Raw genomic sequence first — 20,356 nt, 5'->3', positions numbered from 1 at the left:
TTTGTACCTATCGTTCTGGGATTTCATAACATTAGATTAACGTAATAACACGGCTAGTCCGGAATTCTCCTTTAATGAATAATAATTGTCTTGTTGCGTAATTTGTGTCATTTTCTGTATGATTTCAAATTTGAAGAAATACCTCTGAAGCAACAATAAAAGCTTTGATTGCTTAGACCAGGGGTCTTCAATGTTTTCAGGCCAAGGACCCCTTAGTTGGGAGAGAGATGAAGCAAGGACCCCCACAACCTGTTAATAGATTCGAAAATAGCCGTTTTTGGCTAAAGTTCTTAGAATATGGACACTAGGGTTAAAGTGGTTAATATAAAAAAGGAGGCCCCGCTGTAGTATCTGGGGACCCCCTTGGGGTCCCGGATCCCCTGTTGAAGACCTCTGGTTTAGACAAACAACTAAAGATGGTTATTGGTCAATAGACGTGGTCAGGTTTGTTTTAATCATTTGCCCAGTCTTATTTCCTCGAAGGCCCGCCAGGTACACCAGGGGCTTCGGAACGCTTGTGGATGCGTCCCTCTTGGTTTGACAGGCTGCATCCTTGGGTGGGAATGTCTGGGTGCTGTTGTCTCGTCTCATGTGGCTCAGACCAGTCTGCATGGAGTGGGTCACTGCAGTCCGAAGGTTAGCCTGTGATCACAAAAATAACTAGAAATACTGTTCCTACGAAACAGTGTGGGCTCGCATGGAACACCACAAAAGTATGGGCACAAAGATCTACCCAACAGGCACTCCAACATATATGGGCATAAAAATCAACGGGCACTCCAACATTACTTCTGAGACTCCTACATTTTATATACGGTACTTTATATACTTTAGTATCTAAAGATTTGGGAGAACATACTACAAAGGATTTCATGTGGGTGTTGATATTTATATCAGGTTGCACTTGTTGGTGGTGATGTCACCAAGAACACTGCTCCTCATTGGATAAAGGCCCTACCTTTGTACTGTCGGTCAGTTTTTTGAGGAGAATAACCTTGGTCTATAAGGTTTTGGTATAACATACTGGTTTCGCCTTTCAGCGAGCCCACGTGTTGTTATTTATATCAGGTCGCACTTGTTGGTGGTGCTGTCACCAAGAACGCTGCTCCTCATTGGCTAAGGGCCCTGCCTTTGTACTGTCGGTGATTTTTTTTTAGGAGAATAACCTTGGTCTATAAGGTTTTGGCATAACATACTGGTTTCACCTTTCAGCAAGTCCACAATAAAGTCCCCACACTGGTTCATACTCCAAAGCTTAATGTATTGGTTAATTTACACCATCACAAAAGACCTTGTGAAGTCTACACACCACGATAAAATCCTGAGTGACATGAGGCCGTGGTGGGCCGTGAGGGTATTGCAAGTGGGCCACCAAATGACTGGCAACACGCTAATATTTTAATGATAATATAACCTTAATATGAAAAGATGACACCAATAAAGTATACCATACGTTAGTTCTATTGATCCAAGTTGGAACACGATCGATTGATTAATCATTAAAATAAACATGCTCTGAAAATGCACACAACCCTCTTTTAAAGGACAGCAGCTAACTTGAGACCTTTGTTATCAAAATATAAATTAACACGATTACAGTTTTAGAGATATTAAATCTCGAACTTCATGCACATCACATTTATTAAAGGGGCAGAATTCTGGTCAGTGTTAAGCCTAATTGACGCTCCGTTGCGCGTCGAGTGAGTGGGCTTGTCGATCTGCTATTTTCGACACCAGACAAAGATGAATTAGGCATTACTGACCAGTTTGATTGCTTTTCGTCGTAGTTCCCACTCGTTCCACTCATATGATTTGACAATGTTTGTCTCCAGCAGGTGTGTGTCAGTCTGTGTACAGCTGTCACACTTGGTAATGGGCTTGACCAGGAAGCTCTCCCCTGACTGCATCTGTAAAGTTTACAAAAGAAGTTAGAGTTACTTCACTGTGATCCTTGAGAGCAATGAAGCTGGAGTTGGTATAGCAAGCACAGAAAGTGTTAAACACAAACAAAAATGGTCAAAATGAGCAAAAATATACAAATTACAATTTCACAAGAGAAAAAACTAAGTATAGAATAGTTCAGTGTTTAAGCTACAGTCTAAGCTGTGATGTTTGACACAAATGCATCAAACCTATTGTGGGCATATCATATGGCCTTTATGGGAAAACACTGATACATAAATACAATTCAAAGTTTTCTGGATCAGGGCCCACATGAAAATCTCAAAAGTGTTATATTATGATCAATCAATTGATTGTGTTCCAGCTTGGATCGATGGATCTAATGTGAACCTTAAGTTCCAATTTAGCAGAATCACTTTCACAATGAAAACTCACTTTTCAAGGTTGTAAAGAAACATCATTTCACACATTATATACTATGTTATGTTACCATTACAATTTTGCCAGTTATTTGGGGGCCTACTTGCAATAATCTCGAGGCCCCCCACCAGTGGGCCCCCCGACCCACAGGTTCAGAACCACTGACTCAACATAACAATAACAACCACCTCAGAATATGGAGTGACGGTGGAAAACTGCTGGTGGAGCTGAAGCAGCTGAATGAGCTCAGGGGAGCGCTTGGCCCTCTCCCCCACAGACTCAATCATCTCATCTGCCCTGGAGGCGAAGTTCAAGGCAGCTTGTTTGGAGCTGAAAACGTAGAATCTCTCCCTGTGTTTCAGCACTCCAATGCTCGGATTACCTGTGCAGGAAATGAAAGAGATTTCAAAATGTTCATTTTTATTACCAGATTTCTCTACTATGCAGTGATATGTAATATTTGTATACATTGTGTGAGCGTATTTGAGTAAATGCTCATACAAGGTTATTGGTCAGATAGACCAGTGGTTCTCAACCTTTTCAGGCTGTTCCCCCCCCCCAGAATAACCATATTTGAACCCTGACAAGCACTTGTAGCAGTTGAGGTATTACATTTTATTTATTTTCAAAATGTTTGCCTCCTTCTTGGCCAATGTTAGTTAGTTTGTTGATTACGTTTTCCTTTAGGTATTAAAACAAGTCCTTGAATTGTCACTTTCACTGTCATCTGCTGATACCCCCAAACTCATGTGGGGTCTCCGACCCACAGGTTGAGAACCACTGAGTTAGACCACAGACTAGTAGCTAGATTGCTTCATCACTGTCTGCTTGAACTGCTATATTAAGAGTAATGAAACCTGATGACAGATATGATATCTGGATGGGACAAACTGACCAGTCACTTGTGTAATGGTCAGTGGTGCTTTGGGATTTTCTTTTCAGGGCGGACGGTCATTTATTGACGTCACGTGCACGCGCGCACGCGCCTCTAGTGGCTATTTAGAAAGAATGGATCTCAGCAGATCTAATGGTGGAAAAAGAAAAACAATGTTTTCTAGTCTTAATTATAATTGCATTGTTACTTAGGATTTTACTTTCTAGTTTAATGTAATTCAATTAGAAAATACAGCGCTACAGTAGCCTACATACCACAGTAATGGAGCCATATATAAGATGAGAACAAAAACTTTATTGCCCATCAAATTTAGCATAAAATGGAAAATTGTCTTTGGCACATAGGCAGTCAGTCAGTATACAACAATAAAAACTCACTGGTAACCTGGTAAACGTGTTATGCAAATAGCCATCTCATTAGATAGGTTATATGGCACGCGTCGTCACTCATATCTATGGGGACGCATTCTAGCATGAAAGCACAAGCACTGTTCTGTGCTGTGCCGTCCTTGCGCGTGCATGTGGGAAATATATTGGCCACACGGCGTCCGGTCACGTCCGGCCTCGAAAGCGCTACTGGTACTGGTCACTAAAGGTCTTTGATTTAAATAAAGATGAAGGAGACAGGACATATTAAGACATCAACATGGATGCTGATGCTGGAAGCAGGATGCTCATATGATTGAAACACCTTGTGATTGGTAGGTAAGAATAGATTTCATTCTGTCTGCTTTAATAGAGAACGAAAGAGATTATATAAGCAGCCAGGAACTACATAAGCGTGCTCGCTTGCTAGCTTCGCTTGCCACATTAGACCTAGAACAGAACTCATGTTGTAAAATGTTCTTCCTGCTGAATAAATAGTGAATGCAGACTGGTCCATCATCTTTGCTAAAAGTGCCCTTTTCCTCAAGAGATTCTACGACACTGCCATAGTGCGCTTTCTTCAAAACACACTTTTTTGCTACTACTCCTAAAGATTTTGTCAAAAACTCACACAAATCGGTTCACATTATCTCTGGGGTCATGGGATCAAAATATCCAGTGGTTCTCAAGCCTTTGGGCACAGACCGACAGAGCCACAGAACCAGTTTACTACGTATTGAGGGTTTGAATGATTAAACGTCTGAAAATCCATATTAACATGAATCCAACATATTAATAGAAAAGATCACGTCAACAAACAAGGTATAGCTGAGTGGTTAGTGAGTCTGCCTGGGGAGCCAGAGCCCCTGATTGTCCCAGGTACGACTCCAGGCCAGGCCAGCAATGTGTCCATGACTCCATGTGTCCCTGAGCAAGACTCTTAACCCCCTAATTGCTCCCAGAGTGCCGTAGCGTAGAATGGCTGCTCACTGCGTTTAGTAGTTATAAATGTAGAGGACACATTTCACGTATGTGCAAATATACAGTGACAAAAAGAAAAAGAAAAAAAGGTCATAGGAAGATATTTCTTTTAAAGCTTAATCTGCAGTATGCTTCATCTCTCTCTCTCAGCTAAGGGGTCCATGGCTTGAAAAACATCGAAGCCACTTGCAGAGTGGAATAGAGTAGAGGGGAATCAAATCACATACAGTACCTGGCAGTAGAAGCCCGCCTTTCTTAACCAGGGCGTAGCCACAGTAGCCTTTATACTGCAGTGGCAGTTTGTCAAAGTTTGCAGTCGTTTCGGGCAGAAGCCACTCCTGTGTCTTCATCTCTGAAGGATTAATACAGTCACCTGGATGTCATGAAGAAGAATACAGTGTTCATGCTACAGCACTCATCACTCATCTACTTATATATAAAAAAATCACACTTGTGTGAACTGAGCGGTGGAGGCTGCGCGTGTGTGCGTGCGTGCGTGTGTGTGTGTGAGTGAGTGTGCCTTGCCTGGCCTGGCCTGAACAACAGCGCCCCTCCCTTAACATGTGTGGTCAGAAAAGGTACTGCAGGCTACATACAGACAGACACGCGCATACACACACACATACCCACACACACGGCCACGTATAGAGACAGTGTCACCACCGCTCAAAAAACAGACTATGATCAGGGCAATTCAATGTTTATTTTCAGAATATGACATTATGTGTGTGTGCTGTATAGTATAACAGTTTCATCAGATACACCTCTTGGTAGAACTATGCCTTAAACATGTAATGTTGTTAGTAGAAATAAACCGGGAGGAAGTGAACTAAGAAAAGGGAGGATCCAAACCCCAAAGGGGGAAATACATGTGTTGTTGTTGTTTAACCGAATGGTGCTACACACTACACACTAAAACATTTTCTTTGAGAACACAACATTAATTTATTCAATCTGTCTGGTAGTGTTAATGTATGTAAAAAAAGAAAAAAGAAAAAGAAAAAAAACATATACAAGACATTTAGATCCTTTGTCTTCTATTCTCCCCAGAGCAAGCAGGCAGGCTCTATTAGCTCATTGCAGGGTCGGATTGGGAAACATTTTCAGCCCTGGACTTTGCAACAGACCGGCCCTCAAAAAATGCTCAAAAAATAATTGAGCATTATTTATTAATACAAACAGTACCAAACTCCATTTTTTCCCATCTACTTTTATTTAAATGAGTGGTGGGATTTTCAATATTTGCAACTGCTCCTGTACTGTAGGAAGTGATGGACAGCTCAATGTATTCCAATGGGGCAAATGGATTATGTGCTCAATTACCCCATTGGATTTGGAATAAATTGAAACAAAAGTCACTGATCCCAAGAGGAGCAACAGCAAATTGTGAAAATCCCACCACTCACTTAGATAAAAATAGATAAGAAAATAGGGTTCAGGTTGAAAGAATCCCTGATCTAGAACTAGAATCAGCCCTTACTTAGTATATACTAACCCTTCTAGTAACAAACTGGTATAGTACCTACCACATACTACCACGGCTGGCCGTCTGCTTTCATTGGAATCAGATTATGCCAGCTGCTGCAGCCACTCTTAATCATTGGTGGCGGCTGCTTAGTGTGGCGGTATCATACCTCCCATATACAACCACTAGATGAGGCTGTTTCTGCTGTTCTGCTGCTGTTCTGGGGCTGTTTCTGCTGTTTCTGCAATTGCATTTTTACCAGCATATAATATATACACCACCGTGATCACAGAGCGTCCGATCGCCCCAGCGGACGATCTGGATTTCTCCCGGTGGTCCAGATGCCCAGTCCGACACTGCATACAGGGTACAGTGGGTGGGTCATATATGGACAACCATGAACAAATCTCTAAACGGTTGTATATTGAATAATATCACATTGATTGGAAATAGGGGTAAAACAATTAGCCTAACTCTGTACGAACCAAGCTAACAAAAGCTCATGAAATGAACACCATGAAATGAACACATCTCAGTTGTGGAGCTAATCTGTGTAAAAGCAGCAATTCATTGATGGGGGAGTGAACTATGCTTGCTGAGTGCCTGTCTCAAGGTGTTAAGGCCTGTCCATGTACTCTCTCCGAAACTGAAAAGTTTGTTTTTGGATAGTATGGACTGGCCTTTAGCAATAGAGAACAGGCTTAGGGAGGAGTTGGGGAGGAGTCTTGCTCCAGATGACGTAGTTCCGGCCACCATTTTGTGAGCACGTCATTGTGACGAGATAATAAGGATAACGAGTGCACAACAACACTGATATACTCATGACGTTACTATTACTGAATGTAATATTGAGATAGATTGTTGGCTACAACAGTTATCATCAAAATAAAACATATCAAAAATTTAATCATCTTGCAGGACATTTCTCTCTCAAAATAACAACCTTTCTACAAGTATTATTTCTTATCCTGGTAATACAAGATTCTGTCTGTATTCAAATTTCTTTTTTTTACGGGCCGCAACCTCCCATGTAATATGCGTTGGCCACTTCAGCCCACTCAGAGATCAGCTGAGAGAGAGAACATGGTCAAGTTAGCATCAATTTGCATTGTGAGAGAGGGTGGTGCGTTCTCTCTCGCAGTAATAAACCAAGCTAACTCTACATACAGACAGACACGCACGCACGCACGCACGCACGCAGAGACTTCTCGCATTTATAGATAGATTATCAGTGAATCTATTAGTATTATTATGTTTTTCTTGATAGGGGCCAACCCTAACCCTTGGGCAGGGATTTAAAAACAGGCACTTTGGGCATCAGAGGCAAATTCTCTGGTGCCTTTTGAGAGTACCGCTCAGCCTGAACCTGGTCCCACACTGGTCACAAGTGTAGGGCTTCTCTCCTGTATGAATTCTCTGGTGTTGTTTCAGATGATTGATCCGTCCAAAGCTTATTCCACACTGTTCACAGGTGTAGGGTTTCTCTCCTGTATGAATTCTCTTGTGCGCTGTTAAATTAGATCTAACGCTGAACTGTTTCCCACATTGGACACAGTGGTAGGGCTTCTCTCCTGTATGAACTCTCTGGTGTTCTTTCAGATGACGTTTCTGTCCGAACCTGGTACCACACTGGTCACAGTGAAACAGTTTCTCTCCTGTATGAATTTTCTGGTGTTGTTTCAGATTACCACTCTGCCTGAACCTGGTCCCACACTCAACACAGTGGTAGGGCTTCTCTCCTGTATGAATTCTCTGGTGTTGTTTCAGATCACTGCTCTGGCGACACCTTGTTCCACACTGGTCACAGGTGTAGGGCTTATCTCCTGTATGAGTTCTCTGGTGGTGTTTTAGAGCGCTGCTCTGGCTGAAGCTTAACCCACATTGCTGACAGTTGTAGGGTTTCTCTCCTGTATGAGTTCTCTGATGCTGTTTGAGATGTGTGTTCCTGTTGAACTGTTTCCCACACTGCTCACAGTGGTAGGGCTTCTCTCCTGTATGAGTTCTCTGATGCTGTTTCAGAGCACTGCTCAGGATGAACTTGGTCCCACACTGCTCACAGGTGTAGGGCTTCTCTCCACTATGAGTTCTCTCATGACATTTGAGACTACTGTTAGTGCTGAACTGTTTCCCACACTGCTCACAGTGGTAGGGTTTATCTGCTGTGTGAATTCTCTGATGTTGTTTCAGAGCACTGCTACGGCTAAACCTTGTTCCACACTGGTCACAGGTGTAGGGTTTCTCTCCTGTATGAATTCTCTGGTGTTGTTTCAGATGACTGCTCAGGCTGAACCTGGTCCCACACTGGTCACAGTGAAACGGTTTCTCTCCTGTATGAATTCTCTCGTGCTTTGTTAAATTAGCTCTATGGCTGAACTGTTTCCCACATTGGACACAGTCGTAGGGCTTTTCTCCTGTATGAATTCTCTGGTGTTGTATCAGAGCACTTATCCGGCTGAACCTGGTCCCACACTGGTCACAGGTGTAGGGTTTCTCTCCTGTATGAATTCTCTGGTGTTTTTTCAGATAACTTATATGCCTGAACCTGGTCCCACACTGGTCACAGGTGTAGGGTTTCTCTCCTGTATGAATTCTCTGGTGATCTTTGAGACTACTACTCAGGCTGAACCTGGTCCCACACTGGTCACAGGTGTAGGGCTTCTCTCCTGTATGAATTTTCTGGTGTCGTTTCAGACTACTGCTCTGGCTGAAGCTTACACCACACAGGTCACAGTGAAACGGTTTCTCTCCTGTAGTTCTCTGGTGATGTTTAAGATGTCTATTTCTGCTGAAGATATGTTTGAGTTGGGCAGGAAAAACATCTGGCATGGAGAATGAGAAGAGAGAAAAAATATGAAACGTTACATTTTTAAATATATGTTCTTAATTTAGGATGGCAGCAGCAAAGTTGGAACATTTAGGCAGATTCCTGGCCCGACTGAAGACTGATTATCTTTCTCTCTCTCTCTTTCTGTCTCTCTCTTTCCCTCCCATTTACGCATGCACACACACACACACACACACACACACACACACACACACACACACACACACACACACACACACACACACACACACACACACACACACACACACACACACACACACACACACACACACACACACACACACACACACACACACACATTTCTGTACATCTGCTTTCTATAGAAGGTGAAAGAAAAGCATAGAGGAACATAAAAACATGCACACCACACACCTGTTCTGTGTAACTTTATCACAAGCTGCTTCAGCATGGCTCGCTGGTAGATCTGTGGCTGTTCCTCCTCTGACGCAGCAGCTGAAAAGCTGTTGGACGGCATCTCTCTTTTAAAACCCCCAAATACCGGTAGTTCATCTCCTTCGGTCCACTTTGATGGTGGACATTTGAGGTCCGGTTTGACCGCTTGGGATCTGACTTTACTTGCTGACATACTATGGTCTTGAGGTCAGTGAGCTTCAGTCCTCTGCTCCGCTAAAACTTTCCCAGATCAACACAGGACAAAACAGTGCTTACATGACCAGGACCCACCCACTCTCCACCCACTCTCGTCTCCACCCACTCTCCACTGTGACACAAAAAGCATTGGTTCCTCATGTACTGTATGTAGAGTGTGTGTGTGTGTGTGTGTGTGTGTGTGTGTGTGTGTGTGTGTGTGTGTGTGTGTGTGTGTGTGTGTGTGTGTGTGTGTGTGTGTGTGTGTGTGTTTTCAGGGGCCTGAGGATTCTGGGGTTGTCCAGGTATAGGGCAAAGCAGCTTGCAACTTATTGCTCAATCTCCTCCATTATAGGCAGTCGATCCATTTGGAGGAGAAGGTGCTATTTGTACCCATAATTATTTATCCGGTGTTATAGCAGACTGAAATGTAATACCTGTGAATGAGCTCATGTGGTGATTCTGTACAGTCTGGACTTGCTTGGATCTGGGCACTGACATGTTGTTTCAAGCATGTGGGACATCAGAAGCAACTGAAAAACATTTGTGTCCCTTGTAATGTATTTTATAAATGTGGACTCAAATAAAGAAATTTAAATGTGTGTGTGTGTGTGCGTGCGTGCGTGCGTGCGTGAGTGCGTGCGTCTCTCTCTCTCTCTGGGGGGTGGGAGGGGGGCTGTAGACAAAGTCGCGAGGTGCGTTGTTGTATAGACACAACATTGCTACCTAGCGAATACAGTTCACCTGCCATTCAGCTGCTGTTGGTTCCACTTGGTTCGCAATGTTTTGGTGCGTTAAAGTGTATTTATCTTACTTACATTCAACTTGGTAGAACATAGTTTAAAGCAAATCTCACAAGCCAAATACTCATTTTGATTTGCCTGCAGCTGTCAGTCCAACAGCTGACATCCTCCTGTGATTTCTACTTCTGTGTCAGCATATAATGTGTCCTAAAGTGTGATATGGTCATTGCTAACTTAACCAGTCAGTCTTATTATATACTGTATGGTCCTTAGATATATGTTTCTATTCTATCTCCATTTATGGAGAGCATCTATGTGTGTAAGAGGTGTCCCATATGACACTTCAGGAGGCTTCGGCACCGCTGGGTGCAAGCTCTGATGCTGTGTATGCTGTTTCTCTGTTGCCGTTTCTCTGTTGCTGAAATCTTCAATAAATAGACTTCACCCTGACTGAATATTAAAATGTTTCCATCATAACGCTCGCACGGACATGCATGTGCACACAGTTGGTAAAAATCAAACCTCGGTTCGAAGTGGAGCTGTGAATTTGAGCAGTTCCAGATCTATGTTTTTGATTCTATGTGTTTTAGATCTATGAATTCTATGTGTTCTAGATCTATAAATTATGTGTTCTAGTTCTATATTTTTTAGATTGATTCTATGTGTTCTAGATCTATATTTTTACATTCTATGTCTTCTAGATCTGTGTGTGTGATGGGAGTAGACAAATACTTGCTTTATGCAAATGTAGCATATTTACTATTATTTGAAATAACAAATACTGTCCATAATAGGCCTAACAAACATATAACTTGAGAAAATATCTGCTTCTATTAGGACAGATTAATAGTGAAAGGACCACCACTCATCGAGGTGCTGCATGCCTGAAGAAGGTCTATGACCAAAAGCTTGCACTTTATTTAACATGAAGAACATGATTTTGCACACTTTTGAGTGTGCGGAGGCTCCCTTAAATCTTTCATTAGGACAGATTTAAAATAAACATTTATACTTGGCATTCAATCAATAAACCCCAGCATCCCTATTCTAAGGGGATATTCACCAAAAGTAGCAGATTTACAAGCTCACTACAAGATATTGATACATTCTAAATATTATTCTGAGGCACCCTGGACTGGTGTTATTGGGCGCCCTAGTTCACTATGAGAAATTGATTGAGAAACCCAGCTGTTATTATGATGTAGAGACACTGTGATGATTGATTGATTGATTGAAGAATTTATTAGAAGTTTGCAATAGAAAAAAGTACAGTTTCATGACAGTACAAATCACTGGTACAAGGTCAACTAAAAGGAGATCCTAGAAAGCCGAGGCTTATTTCCACAGGAACCACACTTTAAGTATCTCATATAACATTGAAAGACAGACGGATAGAACATAGTACTTTATCTAGGATAATATCAGTTTCAAAAGCATAACATCAAATACAAAGGCAGAAAAAAGAATAATAAAAAAGGGGGGGTGGGGCAAGGGGGCTTAGTCTATTTACAAGTCACGGGTAGCAGCTGTCTGAAGGTGACTTTTCATACCAATTTTGAAGGAGGCTAGGGATTTGCTCTCCTTTAGGGCTTGAGGAAGGGCGTTCCACATGTTGATGGTGTAGCAGGAGAACGAGTTAGAGCCTTGACTAGTTGGAGATGTGTGGCACACAAGCCATAGTCAGCCAGACCTGCCGGATTTCAGCCGGATTCGGGCCAAACCTGTTTGCTATGTGGGTTCTCTGGCCGTTGTTGCATGCATTCGGTGGTCACTGTTGTGTTGGTGCTCTGGGGAGCACTGTATAAAGGACGTAGGCTACTATGTGCTCGAGCGCTCCTGTTCTTGGGAGTGTGTTTGTCTGGGGCTTGCGCTGTCTAAGTACAGATGTGCCGTTTCAACGCTTCGGTATTTGCTGCGCGCGACGCCGTCAGCGGTAATATTGTAGTTATGATTTTGTTTGTCTGCTGCCCCTTTCAGTCGGAGGCAAACCGACTGTCGGGAGGGTAATTAAATGCCCCGATTATCGTGTAGTGTACGGCTGCCTTTACTAGTCAATTTCGGCCGGGATGCGAGTCATTGTGAGCTTGTAGATTTGCTAATTGCTACGTTTTCTGTGTGTTCGGTCGTTCGAGCCGTGTGTTGCCACGTTCTCCTCTCCATGTGTTCGTTCGAGCCGTGTGTGTGTGTGTGTGTGTGTGTGTGTGTGTGTGTGTGTGTGTGTGTTGTGCGTGCGTGCGTGCGTGTGTGTGTTGTGCGTGCGTGCGCGCGTGCGGTCGCGCATGCGCATATCCTGTTCAAACTCAACGAGACCGTTCTCACTTGACGGTGAGGACACGGTGAGGACACACATTGCTGCCTATGGGGAGCTCTGTTCCACACAGCTCCAAAAATGTCAGTACTTGTGCAGGAGACAGGCGTTCAAATCCTGGGTAGAACATAAATATACTTTGACATGCAATGAATAGCGAAAACAGCGTATTTACAAGCGTCAACACAACTGTGAGCTTGTAGATAGGCATGGCCCGGAAGGAAGTGGATAAACAGTGGCCGATGTACAGTACCTGAACACTCTGCCATTCTGTCCTCATCAGTCTTGAAGTCGGAGCCCTCCAACAGGTCGTCTAAGCGGCCCACGGAGAAGAGCTGAGCCTGAGAGGAGAGGAAGGGCTGCAGGTGTGTCACCATGCCGTCCAGGATGCTCAGCACGACCATCTCGTCCTGGAGACCCCTCCACAGCGTGGCCACAGCCCTGAAGTGTGGCTGACAAAAGAGATCCCTGTTAGGTGGAAACATTGCACTGTATCTGTACAACCAAAGCCATTACTGTTGAAGAAATGGCCGGGGCCAAAATAACCTGTGTTTCCAATGGATACAAATGTAGTTATTATTATGTCACAAGCTCTTGCTGATAATATTTTTGCCACCTTTGAGCCACTCTTGTATGACGTAGTAGAGCATTAATTGATGAAAAAACAAACAAAGTTGAAATATGGAGAATCAACGTGTCTGCCCAATGACAACTGTAAATTGTAACAGATCTGATAGTTTTGCTATTTGATGTAATAATAAGTATATAGGGATTAAATGGTTAATGTACACAATGAAACACTACTACTAGTAAGACACCTGAGGGTGGAATGCGACCTCAGGGTGACATGCGACCTCGCCCTAAAGGGCGAGGTCGCGCCAATTCTTGACTATCTGGCCAATCACAGCGTTTCTCTGACGATTCTAGTTGTTATCATTCTGGGGGGAGTTTGTTCATGTTTTTGTGAGGGTATCAACCCGAGGTCGCGCCAATTCTTGACTATCATGGCCAACCACAGCGTTTCTCTGACGATTCTAGTTGTTATCATTCTGGGGGGAGTTTGTTCATGTTTTTGTGAGGGTATCAACCCTAGGAGACACGGGGAGAACATGCAAACTCCACACAGAAAGGCCCTATCGCCAACCCCACCTAGGGTGTGAGCGATAGGGCCTAAACATGGAGATGTGGAGAACACTATATATGGAGATAGTCCAGTCCATCATGTCATATGGGACTACCGTCATAGACAGTAGCCATTGTTAGGCCGGAGTCAATGGCTGTCTGTCTGACTGTCTGTACAGGAAGTGATGTCACATGACATACTTGTTATGCCCATATATGAGTCATTCTGTACCACATCTCCATGTTTAGGCCAAACAGGTTCGCTCCATTTCTCCATGTATAGGTCCAAATGACCAACGTCGAGCTTGACAAGGAGGATACCGCACATTGTACCTCATCCACCCTTTCTTCTCTCTCCTTTTTGTATCTTTATCCTCCTCCTTTTTTTCTTTTTTATTCTTCTCTTTTTTTCACAGCCGCCCCCATATTTACTTTAGAAAATATATATTAAATTCTAAGAACGTTTCGAGTACCAGTTTGATACAAGAGCGAATAAGCGCTACACTTCTGGAATCCTGTACGTCGACTTAAAGTCGGATCCAGGCCTAATAACTTTATCTAGCCGCCCCCGTTGCCACCTCCTTTTCTTTTCTGAGACACATTGTACCTCATCCACCCTTTCTTCTCTCTCCTTTTGGTATCTTTATCCTCCTCCTCCTTTTTTTGTCTTTCTTAGTCTTGTGTATCCTTCTCTTTTGGCTACTGTCTATGACGGTAGTCCCATATGACATGATGGACTGGACTATCTCCATATATAGTGTTATCCACATTTCGTGTAGCCGCCCCGTACAGGAAGTGATGTCACAACTCGCTGACATCACACTGACATCACAGAGGTTACGGAAGGAAGGAAGGACACTCAAGCGACACGGTTTTTCAGAGTATATGCGACCTTCGGTCGCAACAACTACTAATGTAGACAATTTTTATGTAATACAGTATAATCAAAGTTAGGGATCAAAGAAAAATCACCAACTGAACATTCGCAAATGCAGCCCTCCAAAATCCAAGCCACCCATTAATTTAGGAAATTATACACAAAAGTTGGAGACACAAGATTTCTAGCCCTCAACAACGATATGCATGTGTGTCTTCAAAAACAGGTCCTTACATGAAAATGTTTGGGAACCACTACTGCAATAGAAATTGTCAGCAGTTACAGCACATACTTACAAAAACCTGTGCAGTCGGTACAGCTGTCTTTGTATGCACTGTGTCTTTAAGCTGCTGTATCCGTGATACGAGCTCAGTCTGCATGAGTTCAACCTGCTTGGCGCATAAACGTACATCTGCCTGTCAATGTACACACAAAAAGACAATTACTTCTTTATACAACTCTGTTCTTCTCAGTGGACCACTTAAGACTAATTTACTAATTTATTAAGCACCTTATCCATATTCCAAAGCTGATTGTGAACTGAAGTCATGTCCTACGATTTTTTGTGGTATTATCAAGTAAGTATTATAACGTTTATTTCATTTGAGCTATCTTTTTTTTTTACGAAAATTTGTTTTTATTTATTCAACCGAGTCTTAATGTGTTTTATCCTCGAAAATGTACTAACCAGTATGAATTGTATGTTGGTTATTGCTTTTCTAATAAATCAAATCAAATCAAATATTGCATTGACTGTAGTTGTAAGTAGTAAATAGCTTGAGAACCAACAGTTCCAGAGTAATGTGGCCCAAGAGCCCATCTCTTGTTTCTGTACATAAAGTAGTCATTATGTACATGTACACCTCGTGGACATGGCCCTAGTATGTCACAGGGACTGACCCTTAATACAACCCTTGATGCTGAGAGCCAAGCAGGGAGGCACTGAGTTTTATAGTCTTTGGGAATTGAAATCTGACCTCCCAATTTCAGGGCACTGAGGGCAGACACTCAAACCACAAGGCCACAGAGCTGGTAGTTGGTATAATATTGGCATATAAATACCCATTGTAAATGATTAAGATCATTCCCAATTGTAACATATGGCAGTTTTTCCACATTATTTTAATTCCCAGGGTTTAAAAATGATCTGTTAATTCATAAGATTATTTGTTTATAATCACTACATTAATGATTGTACTGCTGGATTTAAAACAATAACAATTACATTCGACTCACCAATATGACTTTAAGGAAAGCTTGGTGCTGTCTGACATTGTACAGGGCCTGTTTGAGTTGGAGCAGGAGTCGCTGGTTCTCATCAGAAGAACCCATTAGTCTCTCCAGTACTGCTGTGTATTTCCACGTCAAACTCTGGGTAAGATTCAACTCATGTTCTATTACGTTAGTGGCAGCTGGCAGAGCATCTTGCAGAATTTTAGGCACTGTACAAAAGGAACAGGAAAAAAGTGAGGAAAGTAATTTTTAGTCAAAATTAGATGCTTTTTGCGAAGCATTTAACAGATCACTTTTTTAAGAACATTCTGTATTATACAGTAGGTCCTTGGTTGAAACAGAAGTATCACTTTTATAGACTGGAGCTTTTACATTTCAGTGTTACACTAAGATATATTTTCCATGAATTTGTTCTTCTGCTTAGCAACCTGCAAGATGCACACCGACTAATGCTATAAAAACAAAAACATATAATGTACAAAGTTGGAAAACCTATCTACAAAAAAAAAGTCTATAAATTAACCATTGAAGCCCTAATTTATACTTGGTCATATGACTTATTGAAGCATGCGTCGGACTCACAGTTGTCAATGCCCTCTCCTCCCTTCTTGCTGAACTTATTGAAGAGGCGGATGCCTGTGACGATCATGGTGAGCTCCATGAGCTGCAGCTCCTTGTCCCTCTTCAGGAGGGACATGAAGGTCCCCAGCTCCACCTGAGGGAACACGCTCTGCAGGGCAGCTAGAGCACATCCACGCTGTGTTAACCACTTAGAACGGAGGACCCCATTCTATAAATGTCTTCTAAATCCAGTTTTCTGACAAACCTATGTTTATATAGTGGTTCTCAAACCTTTTAAAATCAGGGACCCCCAGGATTATATGTATTTGGCCACGGCCCTCCCATCCCAAAATATTTTGTTCCAGGGACCTCCCAGAGGTTTGAGTTAAAAATGTATATTCAAAGGCCCATCTCCCAGCTCCCGTTCTTATCCAAAGTCCTTGAAAAAGTTGTATATTCCCAATTACAGTCATTCCTCCTATCACATGGCATTCACGAAAAATTCCAGTCAGGCTTTAAACCCGGTCACAGCACTGAATCCGCGCTCCTTAGAGTTTTTAATGATTTAATTTTAACAGTTGATGATGGTACCCCTGCCGCACTTGTGCTTCTGGACCTCTCTGCGGCCTTTGACACCGTCGACCACTCAATTTTATTATCACGCTTAGAACACCACGTCGGCATCTCAGGCACCGTTCTCTCATGGCTACAGTCATATCTATCAGACAGAACTTTCTCCGTACATATTGGGGAATTTACATCACCCCCCGCCCCCCTCTCATGCGGAGTTCCACAAGGCTCTATACTAGGCCCCATCTTATTTCTTCTTTATATGTTGCCACTAGGACCAATTTTAACAAAACACAATATGTCTTTTCACTGTTATGCAGACGATGTACAAATTTATCTTCCCCTCAAATCAAATGACCCATTCCAACCACTTCTCAACTGTTTAAACGATGTCAAGGCCTGGATGGCATCCAATTTTCTCACGCTTAATGAAAACAAAACTGAAATCATATTATTCGATCATCATCCCACCCTACCATCTAACTCCCTGGGCACCCTCAGTTCCAACGTTCGCTCCTCCGCCAGAAATCTAGGTTTTATTTTAGATAGTGATTTTAAATTAGATAAGCACATTAGCACTGTTGTAAAAACTAGTTTCTTCCAGCTCAGACTGATTGCCAAGGTAAAATCCTTCCTCCCAAAAAAACAACTTGAGATGGTTATTCATGCTTTTATTACGTCCAGATTAGATTATTGTAATTCTTTATATGTCGGCCTTGATCAGGCATCACTTAGGCGCCTACAGCTGGTGCAGAACGCAGCCGCGCGCCTCCTTACTGGCACAAAAAAACGTGAACACATTACTCCAGTCCTGGCCAGCCTTCACTGGCTCCCTGTAAAATTAAGAATAGATTTTAAGGTTCTTTTATCTGTTTTTAAATCCCTTCATGGCCTGTCACCCTCTTATCTTTCTGATTTAATAAAACCCTATGTCCCCACCAGAGCCTTGAGGTCCGCGGACAAAATGCTGCTGGAGGACACCCTCAATACTAACAAGAGGAGTAGAGGTGACCGCGCTTTTGCCGCCGCAGGCCCAAGGCTCTGGAATATGTTGCCCCTTCCCATTAGATCCGCCCAGTCAATTGGTGCTTTTAAATCTTTGCTAAAAGCTCACCTGTTCTCCACTGCCTTTAGTTGTATATAGCTCTTTTTCTGTTGTTTTTACTCTTGTATTTTGATTTTATACCATTGCATTTTAGGTATTATTGTTTCTGTATTATTGATTTTATCATGTTCAGCACTTTGGTCAGCTCCGCTGTTGTAAATGTGCTATACAAATAAAGGTTGATTTGATTTGATTTGATTTGATGAAAGATCTGCACGTGTTCATGATTTTTCAAAAATAGCATGCCGCGCTATGAGCTTGTATGCCTGCTATTTTTGAATAGCCAAAGTATAAAATAATGGTTAAAATGTAAAGCTTTCCAGGTCTTACAGGGTTAACCACTTGGATCACTAAGTGGGGTCCGGGGACACCCAGGATCAGGAGTCCTTGAGTTGGTTCCAGCAAAATGAGTTAATAGAACATAAAAACTAGTGTAACGACTTCAACCCTATATAGTCTATTTTCAATACATCTTGAAAATGTTTACGTTTTGAAAGTTTCTTGAAATCGAAAATTGAAATTGAAACGCATCTTGTATGGGCGGGTCCCTGGCACAAACTATTTTCAGATGAGGGTCCAAAATAAATACATATTAATTTGGGGGATCCTTAACATGAAAAAAGTTTGAGAACCACTGCCCTGTCGACAGGCGCTCCTGCACCTCCAGATGTATCGTATAATATTGAAAATGTGCTTATGATGCAGGACAGGCTATGATCCTGGCTTCAGTTCCAGTATTGAACATACTATGTGTGTGTAACAGACCTGTTGTCTCTCGCACCGTGTTGAGGTCAGTAGGAGAGCCCAGGCCAGAAGACAGCAGCATGTAGTGAACGATGGTGCTATACAGAGCATCAAGTTCTTCTCTGGTCTTCACCCTGCTGTCTGTGATGTCTCGCATCACTGGGCTCAACCTGGACCGCAGCACACCATGGTGCTCCTCAATGAACTCAGCTGTTAGGAACAGGACCATATCATTTATTTTGTTGTATCCTTTTACATGTACATATTATGTGTCTTATTTTCCAGTGTTGATGCATAACAAAATAATGCATTTTTAGTAAGCAACACCCTGTAGGCTATTAGGCTAAGAAGGTGTTCCATTACTAAAGGGATGGTTTAGAATGCCATTTCATGCACTTACATCGAGAGGTGTAGTTCATATCAAAATAGACTTGCATTTTGATAGTGTCAAGGGCTGGGCTACATTTTTCCAGCAGTCTTTCCACACACAGCTGTAAAGAAAGACACCAGGCAATGTGAGTTTGATGATACACAGGAAGAGCAATTTCAGAGTTTGTGTAATAACCCTAACCATCCTGTAGATGGTGCTTATAGCCTCTCCATTATTCATTGGTAACTTGCAACTACAAAGTATTCGGGGAATGTTTTTAGACGTGCGTTCTTCTGCATTAATAGCAGCAGTGACTAAAGAGAATATATCTATATTGATTATAAGAAGCATGGACATCTAAAGTCGGTCGACCCCAAACTTCCCTCACCTGCACAAGTTTTTGGACATCTTGCTTGGTCAGCATCCTATCAACGTTGAATTCATTTCGAGGATCCAGGACTACAGCTTTTACCTATACAAACAAGATGCATCACTTGCATTTTGGCACGAATAAACTGAAATAAAACATGAACTTAAGACTGTACTGTCTCCTGTAGGCTACCTTTCCCTATGCAAACCTCTAATAAAGAACTACCTACCACGAAGGCGACCAATGTGTCCTTCACCACGTTCCCTTGAGCGGCACATTCCTGAGCAATCTGACGAATGATATTTTTAATCACACTCTCTGCTTGAGACATCTCGTTCAGGTAACAATCAGTACCACGCACGGAGTATGAGAGCTGAGTCTTCGCTGAACTTGTTGATAACAAGTCGCCATAGTAACGGACAGCATATAGACTGTAACCCCTAGAGGGTGCTAAGTACCTACTGTACAATGATTTGTTTTAGAAGCCAATTAGAAATACTTTCATTCCATCTGTACTAAAACGGTCATTTTAATATGCCTATATGAACAATTCATTCTCTCAGGACTGATAGCTCAATTTACCTTTAACAGACAAAAAGAACAACCATGCTTTAAACTATTAACAGGATAGTCATCATCTCATCTGCAGATGTTGAATATGACTAGGCCTACTAGTACATGGCTTCACAAAGTCACTATGATATTCTATGATAATTAAGCAGAAATTGAAGGGTAAGTGGACTTTCTATTTTAGCAACTGTTATGTGGCCTACTAATGCAGCTGATAATAGGCCTACTTTCACTATGTCAAAGTGGTTCTACAGACACTCAACTCAAGGGACAACACACACAGAAAGATTTAAAAAAATATTTATTCTAAAAAAACAGACGT

At 42.3% G+C, this 20,356-nt stretch overlaps 2 protein-coding genes across 3 annotated transcripts; both read right to left on the bottom strand.

Annotated features, from left to right (window-relative positions):
- Positions 1-420: 420 nt before the first annotated feature.
- Positions 421-19,795, bottom strand: cfap206 (cilia and flagella associated protein 206; the record flags this gene model as incomplete). Its single annotated transcript, XM_080744941.1, has 12 exons — positions 421-642; positions 1,764-1,907; positions 2,511-2,704; positions 4,796-4,936; positions 12,766-12,964; positions 14,808-14,927; positions 15,748-15,953; positions 16,327-16,485; positions 18,746-18,934; positions 19,125-19,215; positions 19,483-19,566; positions 19,694-19,795. 12 exons carry the CDS (start codon positions 19,793-19,795, stop codon positions 421-423), a joined length of 1,851 nt encoding a protein of 616 aa, XP_080601067.1.
- On the bottom strand, positions 5,257-9,438 carry LOC308300477 (uncharacterized protein). Of its 2 annotated transcripts, XM_080744323.1 has the most exons (3): positions 9,246-9,438; positions 8,473-8,847; positions 5,257-8,388 (listed from the first exon to the last, which is right to left on the bottom strand). In XM_080744323.1, exons 1-3 carry the CDS (start codon positions 9,346-9,348, stop codon positions 7,346-7,348), a joined length of 1,521 nt encoding a protein of 506 aa, XP_080600449.1. In that variant the 5' UTR covers positions 9,349-9,438; the 3' UTR covers positions 5,257-7,345. The 2 variants fall into 2 exon arrangements, with proteins under 2 accessions (XP_080600449.1, XP_080600448.1); XM_080744322.1 differs by having other exon boundaries at positions 5,257-8,847.
- Positions 19,796-20,356: the final 561 nt, after the last annotated feature.

Source organism: Nannobrachium achirus (genome assembly GCF_963921795.1).
Source record: "Nannobrachium achirus genome assembly, chromosome: 16".
Classification (NCBI taxonomy): Eukaryota; Metazoa; Chordata; class Actinopteri; order Myctophiformes; family Myctophidae; genus Nannobrachium; species Nannobrachium achirus.
The sequence above is the reverse complement of the archived record's forward strand: the minus strand, read 5'-3'. Positions and strand labels throughout refer to the sequence as shown.

What these genes read in the sequence shown, in the direction of transcription:
- LOC308300477 (XM_080744322.1), bottom strand. Translation starts at nt 9,348, where the DNA reads ATGCCGTCCAACAGCTTTTCAGCTGCTGCGTCAGAGGAGGAACAGCCA. An exon ending in GATAAAGTTACACAGAACAG is followed by an intron (nt 8,848 to 9,245) that starts GTGTGTGGTGTG and finishes TCTCCATGCCAG; the next exon opens with ATGTTTTTCCTGCCCAACTC.